Below are 26,533 nucleotides of genomic sequence, written 5' to 3'. Positions count from 1 at the left end.
ACTCCGGCAATTCATTCAGTCAGCAATTAAATAGCTTTTAATGAACCGAACAATTCACTGGATAAAACCTCTTGTAGTACTTTAAAATGCCTTGCCCATTACATGGAGTTCCATCAACTCCAAAATGTTCTGATAAAATAAGCTTTAGCTCGTCGAACGATTGGGCGAGAAGAGAAAGAGAGAGAGAGAGAGAGAGTGGAATTACATGAACAGATAAAGTGACAAATGCCTCCTGAAAAAGGGCCCATCCATCAACGAGAATGAGCGAGCGCGCGGGTTTTCAAAAAAGTTCTCTCGCGCTGGTCGAGCAGCAGCACTTTCGAAAGGCAGCCAGGCAGCCAGGCACATAATACAACATCCTGCAGAGAGCAGGGAGAGAACGAAGGGGAGCCGGCTTTCCGCCTCTCACTGGCAGCCCACGTCGTGCTGCTGCCGCTGCTGTAGTGCAGGGTCCGACCGATCAATGTGCGACGCTTGCCGACAGGCCGGTATTGTTCGGCATCACGTGCTACGGTACGGCTACGTAGATGCCAACTGCATGCGAGCTCTGCGTTTGCACGCCGCCCAGGCCTTCTTAATTATGCCTTTTTTTGACACTTTGCTCGCAGAACAAAGAAATCCATCGCGGTGCAGTTTTCAGCGTCATCGTCGCTTTACCGCTTAAAATGCACGAGCGCCGGCCACAAGAAAATACTACAAATCTTTGTATCAAATCACAGAATCTTTGAAAAAATTAACATATATATGTATATATATAAACATTAGTCCCTCGACGAACCATAAATTGCTTAACGTAGTTTGGGTGCCGTCAAACATCTCCTTCAGCGTTCCTGAAAAAAGCCTGCTAAGCGTTCCCGAAAAAGCTGAGCGACTCCAAAAAGTGTTCGGTTGAGAGCGGAACAGCCGTGCACGGACGACGCACCGTTATACGCTCGGAAGGCGAGTAGAGAGAGCCAGCGAGAGAGACGAGGCTGGCTTTACTGCGGCAGCTGGCGTTCGGTGTGTGCGTGTGTGTGTATATACATACATACACACTGCGCACGGCACACAGCAGAGGGACGAGGAGGGAAGATAGGATCGAGGCGGCGGCGGCAGTACTGCCGACAGAGCCCCCCGGTACACACTTACAAAGGATCCCCGGCCCCTCGAAATCCAACCCCGCTGCGACCGAAGCCCAAGCGGCGAACCTACCTCGCCAGCTCGCCCTAAGCCGTACTAGCGAGACTTATACTTTTTCGAAGCCCGTCTCGCTCCCTTTGCCCGCTGTTTATTCGAGTTTTAGAAGCAATATTAGTTGTAGAGGCTATGTTGACACTGCGTCTTCCATTATCGAACAGCGATGTTAATTGAGCTTGCGAATACGCGAAATTACTTTTGCAATCATTGCCGAAGTGGCAAGGTACTCTCATGATTTCCTCATTAATGCAGCAACGACTGGATGAAAATGACGTCGAGTTAATTGCCTCTTCGAGAACTCGGCAGCTTGTGAGAAGCCTTGAAAAACCTTCCGGAAATCTATAGAGTTTTTCCAAGAGAGACGCAATCGAAGCCATTTTTTACAGATCCGCCTCGGCAAGTCGTTAATTAACGGTCCCGAGACAATTTTTAAAGGCGGGCAGCGCGAAGACGCTCCCGCGCTCGGTTTGAAAATAAACCGCAGGCAAGACAACCCGTCGCGCCTCGGAACCAAGCGCCGCAAGTCGCGACTGCATATATAAGAGCCGCGATTGGGAAAGCGCGCGCTGGCGTGCGTAACAGAGAACGGCTTCGCTGGCTCGTCAAAGCGCTATAACCTCAAAGTTCAGCGGCTCGAAAAAGCTCGGCCGAGCGTGCGGCGCGAGTTTGAGTTTTGCGCGCGCGCCTCGCGAATTCCACGCCGCGACCGCTCGCCACCTTTCTCCGCGCGCGGCCTCGGGAATTCTTCCCGCGCGATGACGAGCTTGAGGTTTTTCTTGGCATTCTTTTTTTTTTTCTTTTATCTTCCTGTCTAATCGCGTCACTCCTCGTGCTGTAACCTGGAAAACAAATGTGGGTTTAGTGGCAAATGTCGATGAGTCTTTCGTTGTGCAACGCTCGCTTTCAAGAGTACATGTTGCCGGCAGCACTCAAGTCCAGTGACGATCGATTCGTGGACACGCATTGCAGCTGACTTCTTCAATTTCTGGTGGAGCTGCGGCGAGTGGCGCATATATCGTTTCACAACTGCTGTAAGTGTATCTATTCAATTAAAAAATCATGCGGTACTCGAGAGCTAATTCAAAGTCAGGTGAAACAACGAGGTGAATTTTATCTCGAAAGACCGAAGATTTATGAGACACGTAAGCTTTTTTCCCCGTTGCCAAGTTTTCATTCGAAAGCCCTAGTTTTTTCTCGTAAACTGTGAACGAATTTCGACGCGCGACATTCAAGCAAATGGGACGAGCGAAAAAAAAAACAAGACAAGTACGCGTCGGTCGGTACGAGAGCGGCACTGCGCTGGAAGGACAAGTGGGAGACGGATTGGGCGTGTGCACGCGGTGCGCCGGCCGGCTAAAGACTAGCAACTGGCGTGTAAACGGTATCAAGCGGCTCTCTCTCTCTCTCGCTCTCTGCGGCGGCGGCGTATCGCGACGACGAGTGTCGCTTACGAGAGAGAAAGAGAGGGAGCGAGAGAGAGAGAGCGAACGAGCAACAGGTCAGGGGCAATCCGGAAGTGGCAAGAGCGCCGGTCCACGTGCTCACACCTACACGTTCACGCCGGAGCCACCGCAGTCAGCTGTTTTGTTTACTCCGAGCCAGTCAATTAGAGAGATCACAGCGCCGCGAGCGCCGACTTTTGAGCGGGACGGTACGCGCGCCGCGGTACTAGCACCTGTACACGGTGGCGCGTTCCGACGGCAAGTGCGCCTCGCTGCTTTTGCTGCCGTATCGCTGGCTCTTGCGCGCAGTCTCGCTTTCCCGCGAGCTTTTCACGGGCGCCCTCGAGTTCGAGGTCTTTTCGCCGCTGCCAGCGCGAATCTCGCGGACATTAGCTGGCGCTTCGCCGCGAAAAGTCGGACGTGGAAGCGAACGGTGGAAGGGAACGAAACGCCTTCACCTGCAAAGCCCGTGAGAGCTGGCGTCCACTGTGCAGGCGTTTCCAAATCGTCCTCGACGAAGCAACCTGCGGGCAGGCGCAGCGCCGATGAAAGCCGCGTGACCTTGGCATGCATGCCGGCCGAACCGTCGCTCTCTCGCTCGCTCGCGCGCGCACACACACACACACACACACACACACACACACACAAATCTAGTGAGAGATATATTTAGAGGCCGCGCGCGGCGCATAGTGAGCGGCGCACGCTACTGTACGTACTCGCCCGGCGTGAATAACACCGAGGTTTCGCTGACGCTCTGTGCGCGTCTCGCTGCCAATTTCGCCGTACCGGAAAAGTCATTAGCGAGCCGATCGGCCCTACCGTTCCGCAGGCTAATTAGTCGGAATAAGGTTGCTCGCGCTGATATGCTTTTCGCAGAATTTTTGATAGACGCTTCGGCTCAGGATTTCGCATACCGTGAAGCGCCGAATTTCAGGGAATCGACCACGAGGTGACTGTTCTCTTCAAGAGAGTTTCCTTCAAATCGCTCCGCTGAAAGGATTTCAAACTCTCTCCTGCACGTGTAGGTGCTTTTTTTTTATTTCCAAGGAGCTACTTCTGTTTCGTTTATTCCGAATCAACATTTTTACAGGCTTGTTTTCCCATTGCCGTCGTCGCGCCATCGCAATTGATTTTTGCATTTAATGAATCCCGTGGAGAAATGCTGAAATCATACTCAACGTAAGGGGAGGGCGTATTGTGTGCAAAATGCGTGAATGACGCGTACAAACATTGCGCAATGGGTTGTTTGGAAAAGTGCGGAAGGCCAGCTTTTGCCCTCGTAAGTCGTACCATTGGTGTTTTCAAATAAAAAATCTCTGGTTGAAAATTGTACGATCTGGTTGCCCAATGTAGACTGAACGATATAGTTTTCAAAGAATTCGTCTAAAAAGAAAACACTCGTCGCACGATATAATGTTCTAAATATCGCGCGTCACGTTATTTTCCTGTCCACAATAAATTCGCCCGTTGGCAAATACACCTCGTGTGGTAAATCTGTCTCGTAGTTAAAGTTTGTCAATTCCACATGCATTACCAGACGAGCGATCCCCCCACGTTGGGCCACGCAAGACAGGATCAAACGAGGAAGAAAAAAAATGTTCGGCCGGGCTGAATCCGCAGTGCGCGCAAAGTTCCGCCACGGAAAAACGAAATCATACGCGGCAAGAGTATTTTTTTTTCCCTCCACGATAAAAAATAAAAGTTATGTCAGCGCTTCTTTCGATTTCCTGCGCGAGCGAGGGCGAAGTTTGCTCTCCGGCAACGTCGTTAGTCGCCAGGGATCGAAATAAAATTTGCCACCGCAAGGGAGACGCGACGGGCTCCTTTTTTGCCTTCATTCCACGCTCGCGGCTGTTCTATATTTTCGTTTATTTTCGTTGTATTTTCGTACGAAAGTGAGCTTCATTGACAATTTTTCCGTCAAAGTGACGTCGATTACTTGACGTAAATGACTGAAAACGAACGTTACGATTATTTCGTCCGAGTGGTAAACAAAGTTTGCTTGATCGTAGAAATGAATTTGCCGCTCTTCTGTTTTTCCCGTTAGTCAGTTTTATCGAAAGAATTCGTTTATCGAAAGATCACCTTAAATTGATATATACAATATTAATAAACATTGCCGATAACACTTAATTCGCATGAAACCGAAATGCTATGCGTTGTGGGTACGAAATTCATTAAATATTAACGGCTAAAGTTTTCTTTCTGGTTGGTAATATTTTATGAGAATGTAAACAAGTACAACGATGAAATAACATTGTTCATTATGAGTTAATAATTCTAAATCGGATGCTAAACTGTAAATTTTATCACTGATTAATTTTTATCAACTCAAGCAGAACATTTAGCAAATCTATCTGTCGTTCACCGTGAATCTCTTGTAAAATCGAGCGAACTATCCGGCCAACAGAAAACTGCCCAACTCGATCAGTGAATTTCCTAAAAAAACACGTTAAAAGCCTATCCGAATCACTTAGGGCGTTACTGAACGAAAAAAACGACATAAAATTTAGTCGTTGAAAAAAAGTCCACGCGCTCGCGGGACACCAATTAAACGCGGGGAGCGGATGGCGCGAGGCGGGGGCAAAATGAAAAAAAAAAAAAAAAAACAAGTACAAACTAATGAAATGCAATTTTTTCGCGGGCGAGTAGCGAGCGCGCCAGCAATTATCGTCGCGCCGGAAAAAAATTTAATCCCTGGGTCGCGGGGAAAAAGGCACAGCTATACGAAACGAACGAGACGACGGCGACGTCGCTGGTCGCGGCGGGGGGCGGCGGTGTAAGCGTACCCCCCCCCCCCCCCCCCGTGAGATCGATACCTCGCGCCAGCTCGTCGCTGCCTGCATCCGCGGTGGACGAAGCGCGGGCTTCCGCGTCGACGCGACGACCTCGAGGAAAAGTTGGTTCATCGAGAGCGACCGCACCGCGCTCGCGGCCATAAGACGAGACGAGGGCTTCCCCGGCGTTAATGGCCTTAATAGCTCAGCGCGAGAACACGTCGGAGCGCGCCGAGGCACAAAGGGCCCGTCTTCTCCGCCAACACGCGAAGAAAAAGTTCATTGGCAGCGACGTAATCGAGCGGAAATTTTTCAATCTCCCGGGGCACCGGGAGGCGGCTGCGAAGAAGAGAAGCGAGAGGATCAAGTTCGACGCGCGGCGGCGACGACGCCGAGGCGAAGCGTAGAAAGCGCCGGAGCAAGAGAATTAGCGCGCTGAAATCTCCCGGCGCGCGTAATTATTCGTTTGAAAAATTTCTCAATTCTCGCACGCGCGCGCATGATTTTTTCATGAGCGCCACGGCGTTATAAATAATGCAGCAGCGCCGTTTTTTTTTTTTTTTCAATGACGACGCGTGGAAAGAGGAAAGACGCGTCCATCCGACAATGAGAAGTCGGAACGAAAACTCTGCCGCTCCGCCGTTGCTTATCGTCACCGACGGTCGGTCCATTGAAAAACGCGATGAAACAGCCGACGCCTACGCAAAGAATCGGCAGCCGTGCGTTCGACGTGACCGAAGTACCGGCGTACAACGCGCGTAACGACCACAGGCACTCGGCGAGCGCGGAAGGAAAAGCCGCGACTGAGATCGTCATTCATGCACAATGTGCAAGTACACGGACGGGCATCGAGAGCGGTGGGGAGTTTATTTGTAGAGCTCGAGTGAATGAAAGTTGAAAGAGGGAGAGAGAGAGAGAGAGAGAGAGAGAGAGGCTAGTAGCTCCGTCCTTATCCGTCGAATCTCCGAGCGGCAAAAGTCGCATGCGGCAGCAGCGTTTTACACGTGTGTGCGACTCTCTCAGCCGAAGGGGGGAAAAAGAGGAGAAGGCGCGCAGTAAAAGCACGTGCTCTCGAAAACAAAGTCACGTGGGAGAAAGAGAGAGAGAGAGAGAGCGAGAGAGAGAGAGAAAGATCTGCGTCGGGTATGTAGGCTAACGACCGATAGAAGCTGGCGCTGACCTACCGCAGGCGCTCAGCTGCGCGCGCGTGTGCGTGCGGCATCGCACGGCGAAGAGGTGCATTCACACCGACGCGCTTACACCACTGTTTACCGCCGCCGCGCCGCCGCCGTCGATGAATCACAGACGAGCTGTTCCGATCAATGAACCGCGCGCACGACGGGCAGGAGGTGGCAGAGCGCGACTTTGACATTGCGCCGCTCGCCTTCAAACTTTTCGACCGCCGCGACGAGGTACCGACGGGCGAGAGGGGGGTAGGGGCGGCGAGCTGCAACAATACGTCGCGAAAGACGCGTATCGCTCGCGTGCACCGGCCCCCCGAGCGCCGGGACTCGCGCCAATCGCTTGCCATTTCGCGCCGCGCGCGCATATCGTCGATTGGATTATGGGCTGCCAATGTGTGCGCGCGACCTTGACCCCGCTGCCATCTACGTCAGCGGGCGGACGCGAAGAAAAGGACGAGGAAAACAGCTGAGCTTTCTGTCTGTCTGCCTGCCTGCCTGCCTGCCTGCCTGCCCCCTTCTTCTGCACACGCGGACGAAAGGCGTTACGCAATCGATTCCGAGGAGACCCGCCTTTGGAGCGCGCGCGTACCCGAGCAGTATTGTCTTGACCGAGCCAACGACTCAGCCGTCCACCCGTTCGTGCATTATCGGGACTCCGGTAGACGGTTCGCTGTAACGATTCACTGGCGGCGAGAGCAGCCGGCCGAACGGCGACCCGACCGAGGGACCGCTATTCCGCCCGGACGACAATGCACGCCGGTGGTCGGAGTCTCTCGGCTCTGCAATCCTCGAGAGCGCAGCGGGCGACCGACGCGAGCAGAGCGACGAGTCGGTGCGCCGAGGGACGGCGGGCGTACGGTCCGCTGGCTCTCCCCCGCGGAACGCGAGCCAACTCGAAACTCCTCTCCAGGCCTCGTGGCGACGGACGAATCCCCGGAAACGAGCCCGTCCCCGCGAGCTCGCGATCGCGCTCCGTTCGCGCGTACTCCCGCGTGACCGCAGGCGTCCCCGCGCGCGCGGCTTCTGCGTAACCCGAGCCGACGGCCGCACCGAGAGAGCAAGGGAGTCCTGTTTGCGCTCCGAGCCTTTGTCTTCCACGAGCGGTGCGCGCTCCGTCTCGTTCGTCGTAGGCATGCGAAGTGCCTCTTTTTCGTTATCCACGGACGCCGCGGATTTGCGCTCGCCGATGACACTTGCCCTCGCCGGTGAAAATTTCATCGATCACTAACGAAAACAAAACAAACAACAAAGTAGAAAGGCCTCGTGACCATCGAAAAGCAAGCGCAGAAAAAACGAATACAACGGCGCCGAGCGGCAAACGCGCGCTTGCTATTTAATTATCGAAAGTATACCGAGGGAAAAAGCAGCGAGCGTGGCGCAAGCGAGGGATGCTTTATTGGACGCTGATCGATATTCTATTAATTAATGAAAAGCTCGCTCGTCCGCTCTCTGCCATTTTTTTATTTCCTTTTTTCGCTCGATCCTCCATACGCCGTAGTAGCAGATTTTTATATATTTTTAAAATAAAACGGTCGATTGGAGCGAACGAGGTAATCTTATCTTTCTGCAAAGCTTCATGGCTTTTTGTTTTATGGAATCTTATCGATCTGGTCTTTGTCACGCGGGTGCATTGAAAAAGTTTGTTGATACTTTATCCCTGCATACTGCATCGAAGGAAAACGGCGATTTATATTTTTATCGCTCGACATATAAATTTTGCGTGCGATTAGAGCACAGACAGCGCGTACGCGTTCGACTTTACTCCGCACGACAGGCTCGACCGATAAGTGCTGAAAATTTCAGCATCGTATCCTGCTTTTTTTCTCCTTCGTTCACAGTCGCGTGATAGACTCTTTCGGTGCTTCGAACTCGTCTCGACCGAGAACGAAGTTACGAAGTTTAGAGCGCACGCGCGAAAATCCAATAAAAACCCGATGAAACTCGTCGCGAGCTCTGCGCGAAACCCGTCGTGAAATCTCGTCGTGATCTGGCCAACCGAATCGCGGGAAAGCGAACTGGCGAGCGCTGATTTTCATACGCTAATCAATTTATACGATTGCCAGCCAAAGTCGAACCGCAACCCACGGATAATCGGGCTCGCGTATCTACTTTGCAAGCTGCGGCGACGGCGATAAAGCGAAGCCTTCGGTGGCTGACAGACACCGTGCGGGTCGATCCGATCGAGAGCGCAAAAAAAAGAAAAAAGAAAAAAGAACACTCTCTACGGGGGTCGTTCGTCGCAGCGATCTTTCCAAGCTACGTTCTCGTTAGCATAACTAATTACATAACTACGCCTCATTGACCCATGGGATTCGGACTAATTAGCCGATCGAATGGGCTTGCACTTTGTCTTAATGCACGACAAATCGACTACGAGTCGTGCGCAAGGCACCGAACACTGCGTAGATGTCAAGGATTGGGACATCTAAGCTCTTTTCCAGAAAAGAGTTTAGACCATTACCGTAAGCGATGAACAGATGCACGGTTTACGTTTAAGGTTATTATTTCTTGGTTAAGTGGAACTAAAACGAAAAATCGATCGTCTATTTATAGCTTTTTCTGCATCGCCACGAAATTTGCTTTCTACAGAGGTTTCCAGGTCACGCCCCGCTGAAAAATTTCACGAGCCGACAATTTGGACGACCCGCTGCTGTATACCCTCGGTTTTCCTTCCAATTGTCGATGCATGCGACAGGCTAGAAAGGGTGGTCGCCGATTCTTTCAGAAGAAAAGCCCGTTGGAGAGTAAAGATTTTCACCAAAACAGGTGACAGTTGATGCGTCGATCACAATTAGTTTGATGCAGGACACAGTGTGCGGCGTGAATAAACAACAAGGAACCCCGCTATTACGGATCTCCATCTTGAATATCTCGGGGTGCAATGGAAGCTCTAGAGAGGAGCGTCGCTCGTCCGCGCTCGCCGCGATTTCGCAAAACGCAGACGAGCCCGGCGTCGTCGCGGGAGAGAGTCTGCCGTCGCGCGTGACGTTGGATCCCCGCGGGGACACTCCGGCGCGCGTCGATCCCGACGACGCGACGCTCGGCCGAGGCGCCCGATCCGCGAGGACGATCGAGCTGCTCCACTTTCGCTGGCCGCGAGCTGGACGAACCAATAATAGCCGCCCGGGGCTGGCCGCGAGAGACGATGCCGCTTCGATAGTGCCACCGTTCGCTCGTGTCCGCGCGTACACGAATACGCTACTAACGGCGAGCTCCCGCGCGTCGAGCAAGTAAAAGCATTGTCGTGTACGCACGCCGACATTTGGATTCGACGACAGCTGATTATTTTCTCGGCGATAATCGCGGCCTCGGCGGGCTTGTCGGCCGCGATCCGGGCGAGCGGCGCGCCAGGCACAATGGGAGCTTGCCGCTCGGCGGCGGCGAGCCCCCAACGATCAAACTGACAAGCGGTCTTATCTCCGCGATGCGAAATTACGAGAGGGATGCCCGCGCAGTGACCCCGAATCGCGTTTTTTCACTTTTTTTTTTTTTTCACCTTCCCCGTTATGAATATTTCAGCGCGCCGCTGCCTCTGCTCGCGGCAATCGATACACCTACGGGCTCTTTTGTTCTCACTCACCGGTTTATTCAAGGTGCTCGCGACTCGTTTTTTCCTTCCCAATGAGTTTCCACTTCCGATCGTATTTCTCCTTTAGACATTCGGTCGCAACTTGGTTGTCGGGTTATAGGAAAAATAAGCACGTCATCGGATGCTATAGTCCTTGTAGTCTTTAGTTAGCTATCGCGGTGTATTATAAACCAAGTATTTTCGCGAAGCGCCGACGACAAGTTGGACTTCGTTGAGAAGTAGTTCTGTGTTTTGCTTCTGCATGTATATGTTTGTTTGAAAAGCGATTAGGCACCCCCTTAACGCGCTCGTCGTGAACGCTGTCCATATATACGCGCGAAGGTGCTTGACTTGGCTAAACCGAATCGATCGAGCTCTATCTCCAAATCGAATCGACTCAGCTGCACCTCGCGAAATTACGTCAATTCGATCCTCGCCAAACAGTGTGGTAATTGTTTTACTCGACGCTGCATACACTGGTTTGTTTGCCCGCACATAAAAATTGATCGATCTCGGCTTAATTACAGCCCTGTCTCGCTCTCCCGAAAAAAAGGCAATTATCGAAAATAACGAGTTTGCAAACGGAACAACGCAAATTAAAATCCACTCGAGCCGCATCGCTCGAAATCCGATTTCTTTTTCCCAGAGCAATCATAGTCGGCCGGGTATTTTCTCGTTACGGAAGTCCTTACTGGCGTGTTTTCCATGTGCTGTCATCGGCAGTCACAATGAAAACCAAATCGACTTCTTTCCGTTTCTCTCTGTGTCTTGGTCGGTAAGTAAATCGTCGCTCGCGCATTGCACACACGCATGTGCGCGATACGGCCTTATCTGGTTGACCTTAGTAGGCAGCTCGCGCGAGAATGTCGACGGCGCTTATCGCGATGAGCCTCGCTGTGACCGCGGATTTCGCGCGGGCTTCAGTCCACAGTCCTGCAACTCGCAGTCGTGGTGAGGTGCGGGCGCGCGTTGGGATGTGCCTCTGCAGCGAATGGGTCGTGTCGCTTCCGAACCGTGTACAGCTTGGCGTAATGATGTGCGACGCGCGTCGCTCCACAACGAAGCTCAGACGAACCAACCAATTGCGAAAGCTCGGACAATTTCACGGTTTCAGGATTCGCGCGTGCTATCGCGCAGAATTCATTCGAGGGCCACGGCATCTGTTCCGCTCGCGGTCATTGGCATTTATCATTTCGCACGTGTCTGCGCTTACATTAGGACTTGGGACGAAGGTACCATCGTAGCACTTTCGTCCCAACCCCCTCCCCCTTCCCAGGTCTGCGTGGAAACGATAAACCGCCCCGACAGTTGACTTTTACTAGACCGGAAAGAATCGCAAAAAATCGCTTTTCTTCGATACGACAAACGACCATAAGGCATTGCGCGCCTCAAAATCGAGCACAGCGTCTAGTTGCAGTATGCAGGCGAGCGTCTCAACGGGTGGTATTTCGCCGTCTTTATCTCGCTGATGAGCCGCGAGCGCGCCGCAAGAGGCGGCTATCCGCATGGCCGACCGAGCGGCGACTTTTATGGTGCTCTCGTGTCGTTACGTCATCGCGCGCCACGGCCTCGAGCTACCATAGCGATGTACGTTTCGTCCAAGATGAGATCGTGGCGACGTCGAGAAAATGACGACGCTTCCACGGCCAGGATTGAGAGGCGAGCGAAGCGGAGCGTTGCTTTCGGAGGTGGCGGCGCGTCCTCCAAGCGACACGAGCGCGTTTCGTACAATCGATTCGAGCCGTGCTAATTGTGACTTCGAACTCGGCCAGCCGGCATCCGAGACAAATTGCAATGTGCGACGCCAAGCTGAATGAGAAAAAGACAACGTCGACCACAAGGCCAATGAAAATTCAAGAGATAATTGTCGTCGTGCTCCGAAAAACTCGAGCTCAACGACGCGAGGAGCAAGCGCCGAAACACGGCCGCGACGATTGCGAGCGCAGGAAGGGGTTGACGCCCGCCGACGTTCAGAAAAAAAAGAAAATACAAAAAAAAACGAAGCAAAATTTTTTTTTTCTCTCCACTGCAGCTACACGGACGCCGATGGCGCGGCGAGCGACGAGTCATTTATCACCTGGCGTCGTCTCGTTAGCTCTCGCTCGGCTCTTTTCTTTCTGTTTTCAATGTTTCCGCACGCCGCGCGTCTGACTCATCTCGAGCTGCAACCGAAGCCACCTGTGAAAATCATGCTCCCGCGGCCGAGAAACAAACACCTGTTACAGCCCGCCTCGCTCCGATCTCTGTCTGTCTGTCTGTCTCTGTTCTGTCTCTCTCTCTCTCTCTCTCTCTCTCTCTCTCTCTCTCTCTCTCTCTCTCTTCACGTACATACACGTGCACGCAGCGCACACGGGCCGTAACGCGAGGAGCGCAGTGCGCTCGCGTCCTGCTCTCTCAGTCTGTTTGTTTTCGCGCACATTGCCTATATATATATTTCGCGACGTGGCTGCGGCCGTACGTTCCTTCACTAATTATATATATATCGCGCCGAGCGGCTTCTTCTTACCGATAGAGTTTTGCGAGTCGACGCGCCTGGCTGACTGGCGGCAGCACTGTACGACCGCCTCTGCAACTGCGACTTTATCGGCAAGAGCTATGCGTGCACGAAAGGCCGGCGCCTTCGATTTCAAACGAATGTGTCAGCGCCGTTGCGACTTCGCCAGTTTCCTTGAATCACGAAGGGAAAACGAGCGAAAGCAACAGCGGACGGCAAAAACTCCTGCGTCACCGGGACAGACTTGGATTACGTCAGTGGTTGCTCCTGTATATACATCCGCTTGCGTGACTGTCTTTCGCGACGCGGATCTTGCGCGCATACGTGCGCAAACGGTCTCGTACCACGTATTTGCGAGCGAACGAGCGATTCCTCCCGCGCGAAAAATCAGCGAGCCACCCCGACGCTTTCGTCATCGCATTTGCGTCTCTACCTCACGCGTCGCGAGTGAGTCGTCGCCCTCTCTGCGCGCGTCTCCAAGCCCCGTAATCCCGAGGTCGAAGACCGAAGGTTTACACTAGGCGTAAACCTCCGAAAGCTGACTTCATCTCACGATTCTTTTTAGGCTCGACGCTCGCCTGGATATTAAAACGCGGAGAGCGAGAGCGAAGTATTTATCGAGATTATGAATCAACATGTGATAGAGATGCCGTTGTGAATGCTTACGAAATTGCGCTCTGCGTGAAATTTCTTTTGAGATATTATTACCTCTGTACGGTAAAAGTTTTCACTACCCGTACGGTGCCAAAGAAGCTTGCAGAAATGATGAGCTCTTGCGCCTAATGACACAGCTTTTAGAAGGGTCGTCGCACGGGCGAACGGAAGAAAAAAAAAAGAGCAGCAACGCTGCAAAATTGCGTTTTCCCGAGGGATGAGCAGCAACTAGACCGTCGGGTCAATCTAGATTTTTTCCTAGATAGAGAGCTGCCTTGGAAAAAAGCGTTTGAAAGAACGCCGTAAATTTTTGTGCTGCTGGCTTTAGCTCGCAACGAAGAGTGCACGTGTCTGTGTTTGATGTTTTATTTACAAATTCAATAATGTCCATATTTTATGTGAACAATGACGCTTGCAGTGCTGGAAATGGCTTATATTGTTAAATAAATATATTGTTCCTAATTATCGAGGTAATCGACGATTAGAGACTTTTTTCATAAGAGTCATAGGACATCGGACATCCAACGCCAGACATGTACAAAGGTGTAAAACTGAATTATTTATTTAACATTAGTTAGTAAAATAAAAATAAATGTTCTATGTGATATTTTCAGACCATGCACAAATCTTTGGTAAAATAATAACAAACAATTAATTCGTTTTTTTACCGTAGTATCCAACCAACATTCGAAGTCCGATGTTCCATGACTCTTATAGACAGTTCCTTATCAGAAAAGTAAACATCATATACGGAAATAGCTTTTATTACAATCGCTCAAACTTCATTTGAAATATATTTAATAAAAAATACATGCTTCATTTTTCACTCTTTGTAGGTATTAATATTACATAATAAATTGTTTTTCTATTAACACAAATTAATTGAATAATTTCACAACAAAGCTTACGCTTTAATTGTAATTATTATTTCAATAACAAACGACAAACGTAATTGGCAACGATGCAATTGTTATTTTCTTAATATCATTCAACCGTTCACATAATATAAATTAAATAGATTTTTTTATATTACTCGCAAAGGTTTTGATTAGATCACAAAAAGCTAATCCAAATATTGACATCCTTGAAAATTATTCCTATTTAACGGAAATAATAAATTTCGACATAGTTGCTTGAGAAAGCTCGTAATCAATAACGGCATAAATTCAATACTATAATATCAACGATCTATTTGCTCATTTCCTGAACTAGTAAAGTATAAAACACAATCATGATCCATTGTAAAACTTGAGATAATAATCTGGCTGCGATCTGAAAAACAACAGAGTTTTTCTCGATACGATCGCACGAATCGCATCCCCTCTCCACTCTTCTATATAATTATGACAATGCTGGAAGAAGAAGCAATAACGGCAATCGTAAAATCGTTCGATACGCTATTACAAAAATTTATTAGGAAATAATAGCTTTCAGTTTTGTTCACAGATTTTCTTTTTCTTCATTAACAGAATAGTAGCCAAATAAACAAAGGGATCGACAGGTCACTTACGTAACACTCATCGACGCATAATTTGGGGTCACTGTTAGATCCAATAATTTTTCCGTTCTCAGCGCAAGCTCTTGGTTGAAAAGAAGCCCGATATACTTTTTTTCATTGTCTTACAGTTTTTCAATCATTTCTAAAATTTTTTCTGCTGTATACAAATGTTCACAATTTTCGATTTCAAGTAATTCATGCAAGCTGAAGACAAATATACGTAAATTATAATATTTTATGTATTTATGACTTCACAGGGATTGCAGAAAATTAAGCTTATTACCTCATACATCCAGAATCTGATAATTTTTTACCGCTAATTCTTAAAAAAAAATTATGGATAATGGTTATTATTGAATATTCAAGTTCTAGAAATAATTTTAATAAGTATAAAAGTAAGTGTATTACTGAAAAGCATCCAAATTCAAAAGTCTGTTTGCATTTATACACTTTTTTACATATTTGATCTCAAACACAATTTGATCTGATGGAGGCTTATATTTGTCACTTGCTAAATTTATATATTTGCTGTCTTCTGGATCAAAACCCATGAACTCACCACCTTGCTCCTGTTAATAAAAATAGATTTAAAGATCAATCAAATAAACTAATATTTGAAATGATTAATTGATACTCAAATACAATATTATTGATCATTATTGTGTAGAAAATAGTTACCTTTATATGTTTTATAACTCTTTTACATTCAATGGCCAGCAAGTTCTTACGAATGATTGAAAATTGCATGGGACTATTTTTTACTGGAGCAAATAATTGTCTAGGTTGGCTCTGTTCTGCCTCCATGTTGCATTAGATTACATTTATTTACTAATAGTAAATACAGTTAAATAAACGAAGTAAATAAGGTAGAAGTAAGTAGGGTAAAATTGGAAATGGGGTAGTTGGAAATGTCACTTTCCGAGCAAACTATTAAAGTATATTTGTCATGCGCTACCGACGTGTATTTGTAATGACCGTAAGCAAATATTTATGGTATGCTAACGCGTGCACACGTATCTTTGTGCTCTAGAATTTCTTAAAGTTTTTAAAAAATTTCTCACTTTACCCCATTTATCTCTACAATAATAAAGTATAAATAAATAAGAATATTCAAAGCGCATAAAGTTATGACTAAAATATGTTCAAATACGGACTTGTTTAAATGAATATTACAATTTGTAAGACCACAATCATAACCTATTCCGCGATCGACGAGTGTCTGTTCAATTACGTTAAATAAATAAAATCACTTATCAAATAACAAAAACAAGACAGAAAAAGAAAGATAGAAGATCTATTTGTATTTCATGTATGTGTGTGCATGCATATATACGAAATAAACTACGGCGACCTACCTAATGAAAGCCGCATGTAGTTTGTATATGCAGCCGAGGCCAGCCGAGAAAAATTTTTTGCTTGCGCATGCGTTCAGAGGTTAATGATCAGCCTTATTATTTAAAAATGTAGCGGGTCGCATTGAGTAAAATCAAAAATTCACTTAAGGAGAACTTTTAAAGCTATGAAATTTCAAAGGATTGAAAAATAAATATTCAGGCATTTAAGAAAGCTTCCCAGGAAAAGAATCTATTGAATGAATATCGCATCGTTAGTTTATGACCGTCAGAAACCATGATCTTCTGGCTTTCATATTAATAATTGTGAAAAGAGACATCATCGCATGAGAGCTTCTTTTGATGAAGTATCAACTTATTAAAGTACAAAAAGAACGTTATCAGAAGAACTTTTGGTGGGAGAAAATCAAATAAAATCAACGTGCAAACGAAGTTGACTAGTAACAAAACAAGACGCGTGGGTGTGTGTGCGTCGGCCATGGTGGGGGCTCTCAACTCAACTCGGCTCTCGCTCGAGTAGGATAGCTCTCCCGTCGGCCAGTGGCACGCAGTGGCACGTACACGTTCACACGTAGCCGAACGAACGTTCAGGGAGAGCGAGAGAAAACTCTAGGCTTTCAGCCGCCTCGCGAGAGAAACACAGAGAAGAAACGAAAGAGAGAGAAAGAGAACGAGCGAGAGTTTCAAACAACGCCCGATAAGATGGACTTATGTCCAAGCCAGCGCGAGCGCGCGTGAACAACAATATAAGACAGCGCCGAGAAAACAAGGCGAGCAACGAACCATTCGTGTGCGCGGCTGATCTGTGCATGTGTATGAGTTCTTGAGTGTTTCATATATCCGCGGAAAGAGAATCCAACTTCGCGTCCACCGCACGAACGGGAGAGACGACGAGTGTGAGTGAACGAGGCACAGAAGAGAGAGAGAAAGAGACAGAGAATCAGAATGGAGGCGATAGCGAAGCACGACTTCACTGCCACCGCTGAGGACGAGTTGAGCTTCCGTAGGAGCCAGGTGCTCAAGGTCTGACGCTTTATCCTCTTCGAATTTAGTTTAAATCTTCAACTGAGCCCCTCCCCCGCGCGGGCTCTCTCTCTTTCTAAAGTAGTTCCCGAAGTTTCGTTAAATGGCCGTCGCTATATACCATCAGAGCTCGGTCCTGCTCGTAGCTTTCGTATTTTTCCTTCATCTCGTACTCCTACAGTTTTCTTTTTTTGTCTTTTTTTTGTTTGTTTGCGTGACGGACGAACGCAAGCTCGATCTCGTTCTTTATGGTGATCCAGGTAGCCGCTCTCGGTGAATCACGCTGACGCAAGCAAAGACACGTGGGATATTTCGGGACTAGCGACGGCCCACTTTCTCGCGAAGACCGAGAGTAGTTGCTGCACGGAGTTCTGCCGAATTTGGAGGATCGGCTTTCACATGTGCGCCTAAACACAGCTGTTTATGCGGTCTGTACGCGGCCGTCACGACGACAGCCATCAGATCTTTTTCGAATACGGACTCGAGAATTTTATCGGGCACGCGAGATATTTTCATGATTCACTGATTACTGATGCACTCCGTGTTTTTCAGAGACGTTTAGAATGTAAAGCATTATCGCTTGCCACGGCTTATTTGTTTTCCATGATGAATTTAGTTAGACTTTTTTCTTCTCTTGAGTTATTTAAGCGTTTCTCGGCAAAATCAAAACTGGATTGGCTAATTATTTTAATCCTTATTCGAAAACAAAAGCTTAAATTAACCGCGCAATGTGACTTTATGATAAACAACTATTTAATTAAGTAGGTTTGTGTGTTACAAGAATACCCTGCAAAGGAAAATAATGAAACTACTTCTAGAGTTAAAGAAGCTACGATAAATTAATCAGTCTATCAATAGTCATTTTCAATAATAAACTACTCACGTCCTTCAAGATTCATCAGAATCGAAATTCGATTTGCAGATCCTGAACATGGAAGATGATATGAATTGGTATAGAGCTGAGCTTGACTCGCGGGAAGGTCTTATCCCCAGTAATTACATAGAAATGAAAAATCATGAGTAAGTTCACGTATACTTTGTAAAATATATTTCAATCGAAGAAATGAAATATTGTTAATTGATTTTTTAACAATGTTGCAGCTGGTACTACGGCAGGATAACTCGAGCAGACGCCGAGAGGCTACTAATGAATAAGCACGAGGGGGCCTTTCTCATAAGGATCAGCGAAAGTTCGCCTGGTGACTTTTCTCTTTCCGTCAAGTAAGTTCTTATCCGCGTTTCTATCGTACCAAAATGTATATTGAGAGCCACGCAATTCGTCAATGATACTGGCAAATAATTTTGTTAAGAAGTTACGTAGTAATTTACCTAATTGTCCGGTTTACGTTTGTAATTGTTTCTTTTCTGATGACGACCTTCATTTGTGATTATTTATAAAGAGTCTATTTAAAGTTGACGTCCTTCGAAAAAATATATTACTTTATATTTTATTAACGTAATAAAGATTTTGTTGCTATCACTGATACAATTATTAGTTACGAAAAATTTACGTGTAAGGCGAAATTATCGAGGTTTCAACTTATGAAATTTAACGATCAACGTCACTGTTAATGTGGACTATTTCAACGTGTTGTTTTAAATTACAGATGCTCGGACGGTGTGCAGCATTTCAAAGTTCTACGGGACGCTCAAGGCAAGTTTTTCCTATGGGTGGTAAAGTTCAGCAGTCTGAATGAACTGGTAGAGTACCATCGCACCGCGTCAGTATCGCGATCGCAAGACGTGAAGCTGCGCGACATGGTGCCCGAAGAGGTGAGTTACATGAAATTTTGTAACGCCAGCAAGCAATTGCAGGCTGTAATACATTCGCGAACAACGGCAGTGGTAGTAGTAGTTGCAGCGCAATTACGAAAGTGATTCGCGGCCTTGACGTCACGCGCCAGCCGCCAACAAGCGTTCGTTTTTCCTCATTATAACCAATTTTTGTGTCTATGTTGTTGTTGCTAGTGTTTGGTGCAGGCTCTGTACGACTTCACACCTCAGGAGCCTGGTGAATTGGAGTTCAGGCGAGGTGATGTTATTACTGTGACTGATCGTACGGATCAACACTGGTGGCATGGTGAGATTGGCAATCGACGGGGATTGTTCCCATCCACCTACGTTACTCCATATCACTCCTAGGTAAATATCATGATTTTTAGTAATCCTAATTAACAAAAAGATAATTTAGTATTTACTAGATATGTTTAATGTTTACAGGCTTCGCGAGGCGAGCATAGATGGCGCGGAGACTCGGCGGCGGCGATGCCAATAATCTCGCTGATCATGGTTACAAGAGAATTGGTAATCAGAATCCTGCAGACGTCGTTGATCGAGTGGGCCGCCTGTGTGTACGGCTGGTCGAGGCGACGCGCCACTGCCGGTCGGTGCAATTGAGAACTCTCTTCACGTTTTTCTTTCAACGATAACAACCTTTATTCACGGTGCTCATCTGCTTCGCGCTTGTTATATTCGACGACGAATCTCTCCGAGACATCACGCACGTACACATCTACACATGTTGCGATGCCTTTTTTTGTTCTTGACGAAGCTTAGTATTGCGAGCTTAGTATAGCGATTGTGTTAAACTTACTCTTTTTTCGTAGTTTTTTAGTCAACTCGTGTTATCATTTTCTTTTTTTGTACGATAACTTTTCCGAAGAGATATTGGAATTCAATTTGAATTCATGCTCCTTAAACTTTAAGTATTAAGTGTCATTGAATATTATGCTTGACTAAATTTTCAATCCGCACCTGTACTGAATCTTTAATGCGTCAAAGAGACAGTATCGATTACTTCTCGTGCGGAAAATGAAATAATTATTGTAACAATATTTACTTGATAAGAGAAACAACAACAACAAATATGAAAAATCTATTATTATGTAAATGGCTAGCGCTGGTCTACAAAATGCCACACAGTGTTATCGAACTCATTTATCAGTAGAATTGTAAAATCCACATATATACATATATATATACACATATTTGTGTGTGCGTGTGTGTCTGTCTGTATGTGTGTGGGTGTGGGAAAAGCGTGAAAGAAAACGTTGCTGTAAAATAATTCTTGCAATTGAATATGCAAAGAAATAAACTATTGAAAAAACGCACTTTTACGATTATGTTTTTGCGTTTAACTACATTATATGTATTTGCCTGCGTATGTTGAGAGAAAGAGAGAGAGAGAAAGAGAGAGAAAAAGAGAGCGAACGAGAGAAAGAGAGCACGTTAGAAAGAGATTTTTTGTTTTTTTGTAATTGAACGGCAAAGACAGAATATGTGCCAGACTTACGGCGTTTCAGTAAGTTTTTTCTATGATCTCTTGATTTATTCGATTGTGAACAGTATATTTTGTTTGTCGGCGAAACCAAGTATTTTACAATAAAACAATACTTTGTGAGTTTTATTGGCAATAATTAACTTTTGTTTTTATAATTAATAACAATTAATCATTGATTGCTTCGTGCTGTTTCCTGGATACGGTATTATTGTAGCTTTTGTGATTGTTCATCGATGAGGGTGACTATTGTAAATTACTGAATAATTCATATATTTCTTGCTATAGTAAAATCCCAATATTAAAATCTTAGATAACGATCATCTTTACAATGCATGGTGAACTAAACAATTTTCTAAGATTAGTATATCAGTGGTTAGTAACAAGAATTAATTTCTAAAACTTTAAAAAGTGAAATTGTGTGATAAATTTTTAAATTTAATTATCATAAATTTCTTCACCTTTGTGAATATCATTATTAAGTAATAAGATGAGTTTGAAAGCACGAGAGTCAAAGGACACCAGTTCGAAAGAAAATAAGACAACTGATTGTTAATCTGTGCTAAGTTTCTTTGTTTGGGATGGATAATATGAATAATTATATGAAAGTATTCACACTTATCTGAAAAATACTTATCTTATGTCTCACATTCATATGCTACATTTTTCTGTAAGAAGAGATGGAAGACTAAAAAAAGCTTGGAAACTATTTTTCTTCTTCATAGTTACTAAGAAATTATATTATTCTGATATCGTAAAAACAAAAGTATCTAGTAAAATTCTATGCTTCATCAACAACCAAGCCATTTCCAAACAAAAGAATTCATATTGAGCAATTGCCATTAATGACTAAATGAATTGTTGCATTGAACTTTAATAAGTTTACTGACACCAAATATTGGAATTTCATAGTTCTCTAAAATATGTATAGATAAAACGTGATTGTAAAGATAATACAATTCGTTTAAAGCCTACAAAGTCAAAACACTAGGAGAATGTGTGTCCCAGCACAGATGAAACTATGAATAATCCACTCATTAAATCCAGAACTGATTTTGCCAAGTTGGACTTGGAATGAACATAGGAATGAAGTCAACTTCAAAAGCAATTTACAACTTTTGTAGTTTTGCACAATGCACAATGCACACGCAGTAATTAATTTCAAATTACAGTTCATTAATTACAAAAAGTTAGTTTCCAATGTGGGAATTACTTTTCAAATCCAAAATAGTAATCTTAGAAAGCCAACTATTGTAATGTTATTATTAATATAATAAATACATGCAATAACGTAGAATAATAATATTTTCAATTTTGCAGATTCCAAAAAATTATGTGTGGTGAACACATTACAAGAAATTAGATTTGATAGATTTAATTAAGATAAGATTTTTGAAAATGAAGTACATATTTGTATTATTATATGAAAAAAGTTTTCTACTAATCAATAACATGATCCATTTTAGACACATACATACACACACAGAGTATTGATGATTTATTAAATGACAATATTATTGATAATATCTAGTGTTTTTTTAATGATTTTAATTTCTTTACTATAATGCTTATCATGGTCGATTTCTTTATGCTTTGAATAAGTATATATAAAGAAATCGATCAAATTAATGGATGTAGAAATAAAACAATGAGACTCATATCGAAATTGACGGGAATAAGTAACATTTATCACCTATAAATAGACAAAATAGTTAATTAATTAATAAACAAATATTTGTTTATATTCAATAAACATGTTTATTTCAGATAGGCCTGTTTAGTTTAATATTAAAGTCATTAACGAACATCTTTCATTGCTTACTCACTGTACATAATGTTTGCAGAACATGCAAAAATCCCAGATTTCATGTATATTAACTCTTATTTTAGGTGTATAAAAAGATATTCATTTATACTTATCTGCAAAATATATCACATTGAATTCTGTGATTAGGGTATTTAATAATTTCCTTAAGGTTTTTTTACCTGCAGCTCACTCTACGTATGTATATGTGATATATCCGCTATATATTTTTTATTCTTCATTAATTAATTTATTATTAAGACAAGAAAAGTTTGTAACAGTCATTTTTTTATGACTAATTATTTGCAGTGTCTAGATACAATATCAGTTAAAACAATTTTGAGTATGAAAAAGTTAATAAAATATTGTTGTTTTGTTCTATTATCTTTGATGATATTTTTTGAAAGCATGGAATAATAGAACTGCTGTGAAACAGGAACATAAACTATGAGCTGTAGCGTTGTAAAAGCATGTTGTAAGATGCTATAATCCACCAGCTTAATTTAGAGTTAGTGACAGAAACTGTCAATAAAACACCTATTTGTTTAAGTGAGATGAAATTAATTGAAAATTCAAGCAAATTAGATAAATATCATAGACAAAATGATTCATAATAATTTGTATTGGGTCATTGGATATATTGTTTTGTCATCATAATTTTCAAATCTATTTATATATAAGTATTACAAATTTTTGTATTTTATAAAGTAATGAAATCATTGTATATTGCTGATACAAGGATATTTAAATAAATAAATATATATTTTAAAGCACTATATTATTTTAATCATTTACTTTAAACAACGTATTTTACAAAGAACATGAATGTGAATCTTATCTATAAATTAATCTTTCTAATACAATGAACTATACCCACAAGTCTTATGCATTAAAGTTCAAAGTAAGTTTTACTTTTCAATATTACAAAAGTATTTAGATCTTTTTTCTGATATTTTATGTCATTAACACACCAGCCTATAAGAGATATATCGTCCAGCAGTTTCTGAAGGTCTGATAATCTTCACAACTTGTCCTCTTTTCAAACCAAAGTATCTGGATACTGGATCATTTGCTTGGATACGCATAAGTTGATTCTCTTTCAGTTTATATCTGTTTAATAATTCCTCCTTTTCGTCTGGAGTCAAAACTATGTGTTCGGGTACTAATTCGTGTTCAGTGATATTGATCAACAGTTCAGACTCCAAAAATTGTTCCAGAATGTATTTAGGTGCCATGTCAACCAGTGATTGTTTGGCCGATGGTGTCATTCCCAACTGAACTACAATAATCGCTCTGTAAAATAAAAAAAGTATAAACAAAAGGAAAAGCAGAATTTCAATATTGCGACATCAAAGTAAATACCTGTGAATCTTTTCTTCTTGCATCCGCTGGCAGTAAGTCTTAATTGTTTTGATACCAATTTTAGGTTCATCCGGGAAGAAGACAAATAACTGGTCAGTAGGATCGTCATTGTGAGCGACTAAAACGATCAAATCACTTCTAGCCGGTCGTTTCTCACTGGGTTTGTCACCAAATTGTTCCTTGAACTGCTCGAGAGTTTGATCCAATTCATCTTGGGTGACAAGATAACCTCTGTCATGACATAGCTGCATTACTGTCTTACGAATTCTCCAGAGCTTGTACGTTTCCGCTTCGTCATCCATTGTTCACTGAATCAATTTCAATCACTTTTATCTATAGTAACTAATCGTTGTTCTTTTAATATCAGAATTTTGCATAAAATATCGAGGAAATTGATCACAAGGTACAATATCTCGTGTAACGTTTGGCAATATCATTATGATCTATGGACGTTGGGCGATATATACACAAGTGGCCATAACCTTTAAAATCTTGCCGTCTTGTTGTCAGGTTTGCATCATAAGACGGCAGATGGCAGACCACGTCGGTGTTAAAAATAATCAATTCTATTGGCAGCAAATTTGAATTTACGAATGCCCGTAAGCTTATTACAGTCGTAACGAAATTCCGAGAATTCACATCCGCCGATGAAAAAAACATTTACACGAATTAAAACTATCACCATGGGATGTTTCCATCGCAATGAGGTTATCGGAATATTCCACTATAGATAGGCCCAATTTAATCTGGTACGTAAGGCAGATAGCTTATCTATGACGACCAGGTGACACACTGAATTGATAGGATTCGAGACTTAAAAAAAAAGCGCACCGATTTATCGCTTAAAAATAAAAAAGAAGAATTGGTGGATCCCACGACTTTATTGAGTTAACCAGAAAGCTGCGAGAAGGGCGACGCGGCAGCGTCTCCGAACGCGATCGCCACCTCCTGCAGGCTCGTCAAGGCGCGAGTGACTCTGGCTTGTTTTTTAACAGGCACTTCCTAGAATTTTAGTACAGCGGGCCATCGCCGCACTCGTTGATGGCGTTCAATACGATATTTCGAAGAAAAATCGCAACGCTTAAGCATAGATGCTTAAGCACAGCACAACGATTCGAGCGGCGACGACCATGGTAAAAGAAGAAGTATTATTGTACTAATAATGTTAATATAGTAGATCTATATTTTTTATGATTGCCCGCATCCTGCACAATCAGAGACACACCCAGATGTCAATCAAACAATCAGTTTTTTACCCTGATCATCTTGATACACGTCCAATGTCCCCTTACGTAGAAAGCCCCTTAGCCTCCCATTAAAATAATTTCCTCGGATTATATAGCAGCGAGCACGCGAGGCGAGGAGAGGCAGCGCGAGCGCTCGTTTTCTTCGGTTGCGACTCGAAGGCGAACGCCATGTCGAGGCGCGCACTTGTCCGTCTTTGCTCGTGCTTCCGGCTGTCCCTGCTGCTCTCGTTCCGAAGCGTTTTCCACATCGTTCGCGTTGTTTCTTCCACGAGGAATATCCTCTAAGCTCAAGCACCTAACGCACGCGTGAAAATGTGTCGTGCCTTACGAGCCAAGCCACTGGCGAGCTGACAGTGCTAGCGGCGCTGAAATACAGCGACAGGCGGGGCACGAAAATTCATCACGCCTGTCCTTGGATTGTCCAGTCAGAAGTAACGCAGACAAGCGCCTCATCTTTAAGCGCGACGATTAATGAAATCACATTATAATCGATAATCGGCAATTAGCTCGTCGATTATCTATGCGAGCTAAGCTTATAAACGAGCTACGCGATAACAACATTAATGTATGACTTTGGTGATACTTTGGATTCTTGGATTTTCGAATGCGTGATTTTGTTCGTGTTTCTCGCGAGAATAAATGCCGGGAGAAAGGTTCGGTTCGCTCGCACCGATTTCGGTCTCGTAAAATGCGAGCCGCGAGAAAACCTCTTGCAATTGATACTGCATCCTTGAACTTGTTTCGAACTGGAAGTAAAGCGTCGTTCAGCGAACTGCGAATCGATCGTTATCTTAGTCAGGGAAGCACTTGCCGCGACGTTTTCGCACCTCTGTTGCAATTGAGCTCCGAACCGCGCCTCTTTGAAATAATTGCTCGTACAAAAGTGTCACGCGAGCACGGGCATCGTTATCACGAAGCGACCGCGAAACGAAAAACTCTGCACTTGGATACTTATTTGCAATTTTAATAACGGCTCAAGCTGAAAGCCACTTGCGGCATTGTTCGATAAGCTTGTCGAATTTTATCAAATCCGCTCAAACATATTAGCGACGCCGATTATGATTCATCGCGTGTCAATGACATCGGCGACTGTACGTTATGGCGATTGCCAGGCGAGCTGTACGACAGAGTTCCGTTAGAAATATTGACATCGAGCGTCATTCGACTATAATGCGTTTAACGGAATGGTCAATTTTCGCCTCAATGAGCTGGGAGAAATGGAATTTACCACGCTACGTGATGCTGGCGATTTGGTTGTCCTCGCGAGTACCAAGAAGTACTCTCGTGCGGTGATGAACATTTCGAAGGACCGTCCTGCGTGCGGCAGACCTGGAATCGTCGGACCCACGGGAGCCAGCCAAATCAACAATTGGCATTGGAATACAGCGAGCTGAGTATTGTCGAAGGTCCTAAGATCGACATAAGGTTTTGGTTGGCTCTTGGATCAACGAGCTTGCTCGTTGCAACGATTGCTTTTTTTTCCGGAAAATCTAATAAAACGATTTTCAAATAATTTTGCGTCACATAACTTTTCAACGCTGTCTTCAATTATTCAGTAAGCGTTTGATCAGCCTACGAGTTATTGCGTGAATAAAGTACGTATTCATTTTAATTGCATAATCAAAAGACCAATGAGAAGCTGAAAGTAACGTGATGCAATGCAGATTCTTCGAGC

General features: G+C 44.5%; 3 protein-coding genes across 5 annotated transcripts; 1 reads left to right on the top strand and 2 right to left on the bottom strand.

The window, feature by feature from the left end:
* Nucleotides 1–14,051: 14,051 nt before the first annotated feature.
* On the bottom strand, nt 14,052–16,186 carry LOC131666399 (uncharacterized). 3 transcript variants are annotated; one of them, XR_009302092.1, is made up of 6 exons: nt 16,149–16,186; nt 15,472–15,621; nt 15,202–15,362; nt 15,077–15,115; nt 14,806–14,997; nt 14,052–14,647 (listed from the first exon to the last, which is right to left on the bottom strand). XR_009302092.1 is itself a non-coding variant. In XM_058939040.1 (5 exons), exons 2-5 carry the CDS (start codon nt 15,595–15,597, stop codon nt 14,916–14,918), a joined length of 408 nt encoding a protein of 135 aa, XP_058795023.1. In that variant the 5' UTR covers nt 15,598–15,621; nt 16,149–16,186; the 3' UTR covers nt 14,052–14,915. The 3 variants fall into 3 exon arrangements, 2 of the variants coding, with proteins under 2 accessions (XP_058795023.1, XP_058795024.1); XM_058939040.1 differs by having other exon boundaries at nt 14,052–14,997; XM_058939041.1 differs by having other exon boundaries at nt 14,052–14,997; nt 15,472–15,591; nt 16,149–16,167.
* Nucleotides 16,187–16,688: 502 nt separating this feature from the next.
* LOC131666352 (growth factor receptor-bound protein 2) lies at nt 16,689–22,994 on the top strand. Its single transcript, XM_058938959.1, has 6 exons — nt 16,689–17,168; nt 18,091–18,188; nt 18,270–18,389; nt 18,776–18,941; nt 19,137–19,310; nt 19,389–22,994. Exons 1-5 carry the CDS (start codon nt 17,091–17,093, stop codon nt 19,308–19,310), a joined length of 636 nt encoding a protein of 211 aa, XP_058794942.1. The 5' UTR covers nt 16,689–17,090; the 3' UTR covers nt 19,389–22,994.
* Nucleotides 22,995–23,025: 31 nt separating this feature from the next.
* LOC131666353 (DNA-directed RNA polymerases I, II, and III subunit RPABC1) lies at nt 23,026–25,195 on the bottom strand. Its single transcript, XM_058938961.1, has 2 exons — nt 23,612–25,195; nt 23,026–23,542 (listed from the first exon to the last, which is right to left on the bottom strand). The coding sequence occupies exons 1-2, from the start codon at nt 23,911–23,913 to the stop codon at nt 23,212–23,214; spliced, it is 633 nt and encodes a 210-aa protein (XP_058794944.1). The 5' UTR covers nt 23,914–25,195; the 3' UTR covers nt 23,026–23,211.
* Nucleotides 25,196–26,533: the final 1,338 nt, after the last annotated feature.

Source organism: Phymastichus coffea, unplaced genomic scaffold, assembly GCF_024137745.1.
Source record: "Phymastichus coffea isolate CEN01 unplaced genomic scaffold, Cenicafe_Pcof_1.1 PCOF00058, whole genome shotgun sequence".
NCBI lineage: Eukaryota > Metazoa > Arthropoda > Insecta > Hymenoptera > Eulophidae > Phymastichus > Phymastichus coffea.
The sequence above is the reverse complement of the archived record's forward strand: the minus strand, read 5'-3'. Positions and strand labels throughout refer to the sequence as shown.

Bases quoted from the DNA above. Each gene is read 5' to 3' on its own strand.
- LOC131666399 (XM_058939040.1), bottom strand. From the start codon at position 15,597: ATGGAGGCAGAACAGAGCCAACCTAGACAATTATTTGCTCCAGTAAAA. The intron at 15,116-15,201 runs GTAATACACTTA...TTTTTTTTTAAG, and splicing joins TTGAATTTGGATGCTTTTCA to AATTAGCGGTAAAAAATTAT. The intron at 14,998-15,076 runs GTAATAAGCTTA...ATTTGTCTTCAG, and splicing joins TCAGATTCTGGATGTATGAG to CTTGCATGAATTACTTGAAA.
- LOC131666353 (XM_058938961.1), bottom strand. From the start codon at position 23,913: ATGGATGACGAAGCGGAAACGTACAAGCTCTGGAGAATTCGTAAGACA. The intron at 23,543-23,611 runs GTATTTACTTTG...TTTATTTTACAG, and splicing joins CAAGAAGAAAAGATTCACAG to AGCGATTATTGTAGTTCAGT.
- LOC131666352 (XM_058938959.1), top strand. From the start codon at position 17,091: ATGGAGGCGATAGCGAAGCACGACTTCACTGCCACCGCTGAGGACGAG. The intron at 17,169-18,090 runs GTCTGACGCTTT...TTCGATTTGCAG, and splicing joins GTAGGAGCCAGGTGCTCAAG to ATCCTGAACATGGAAGATGA. The intron at 18,390-18,775 runs GTAAGTTCTTAT...TTTAAATTACAG, and splicing joins GACTTTTCTCTTTCCGTCAA to ATGCTCGGACGGTGTGCAGC.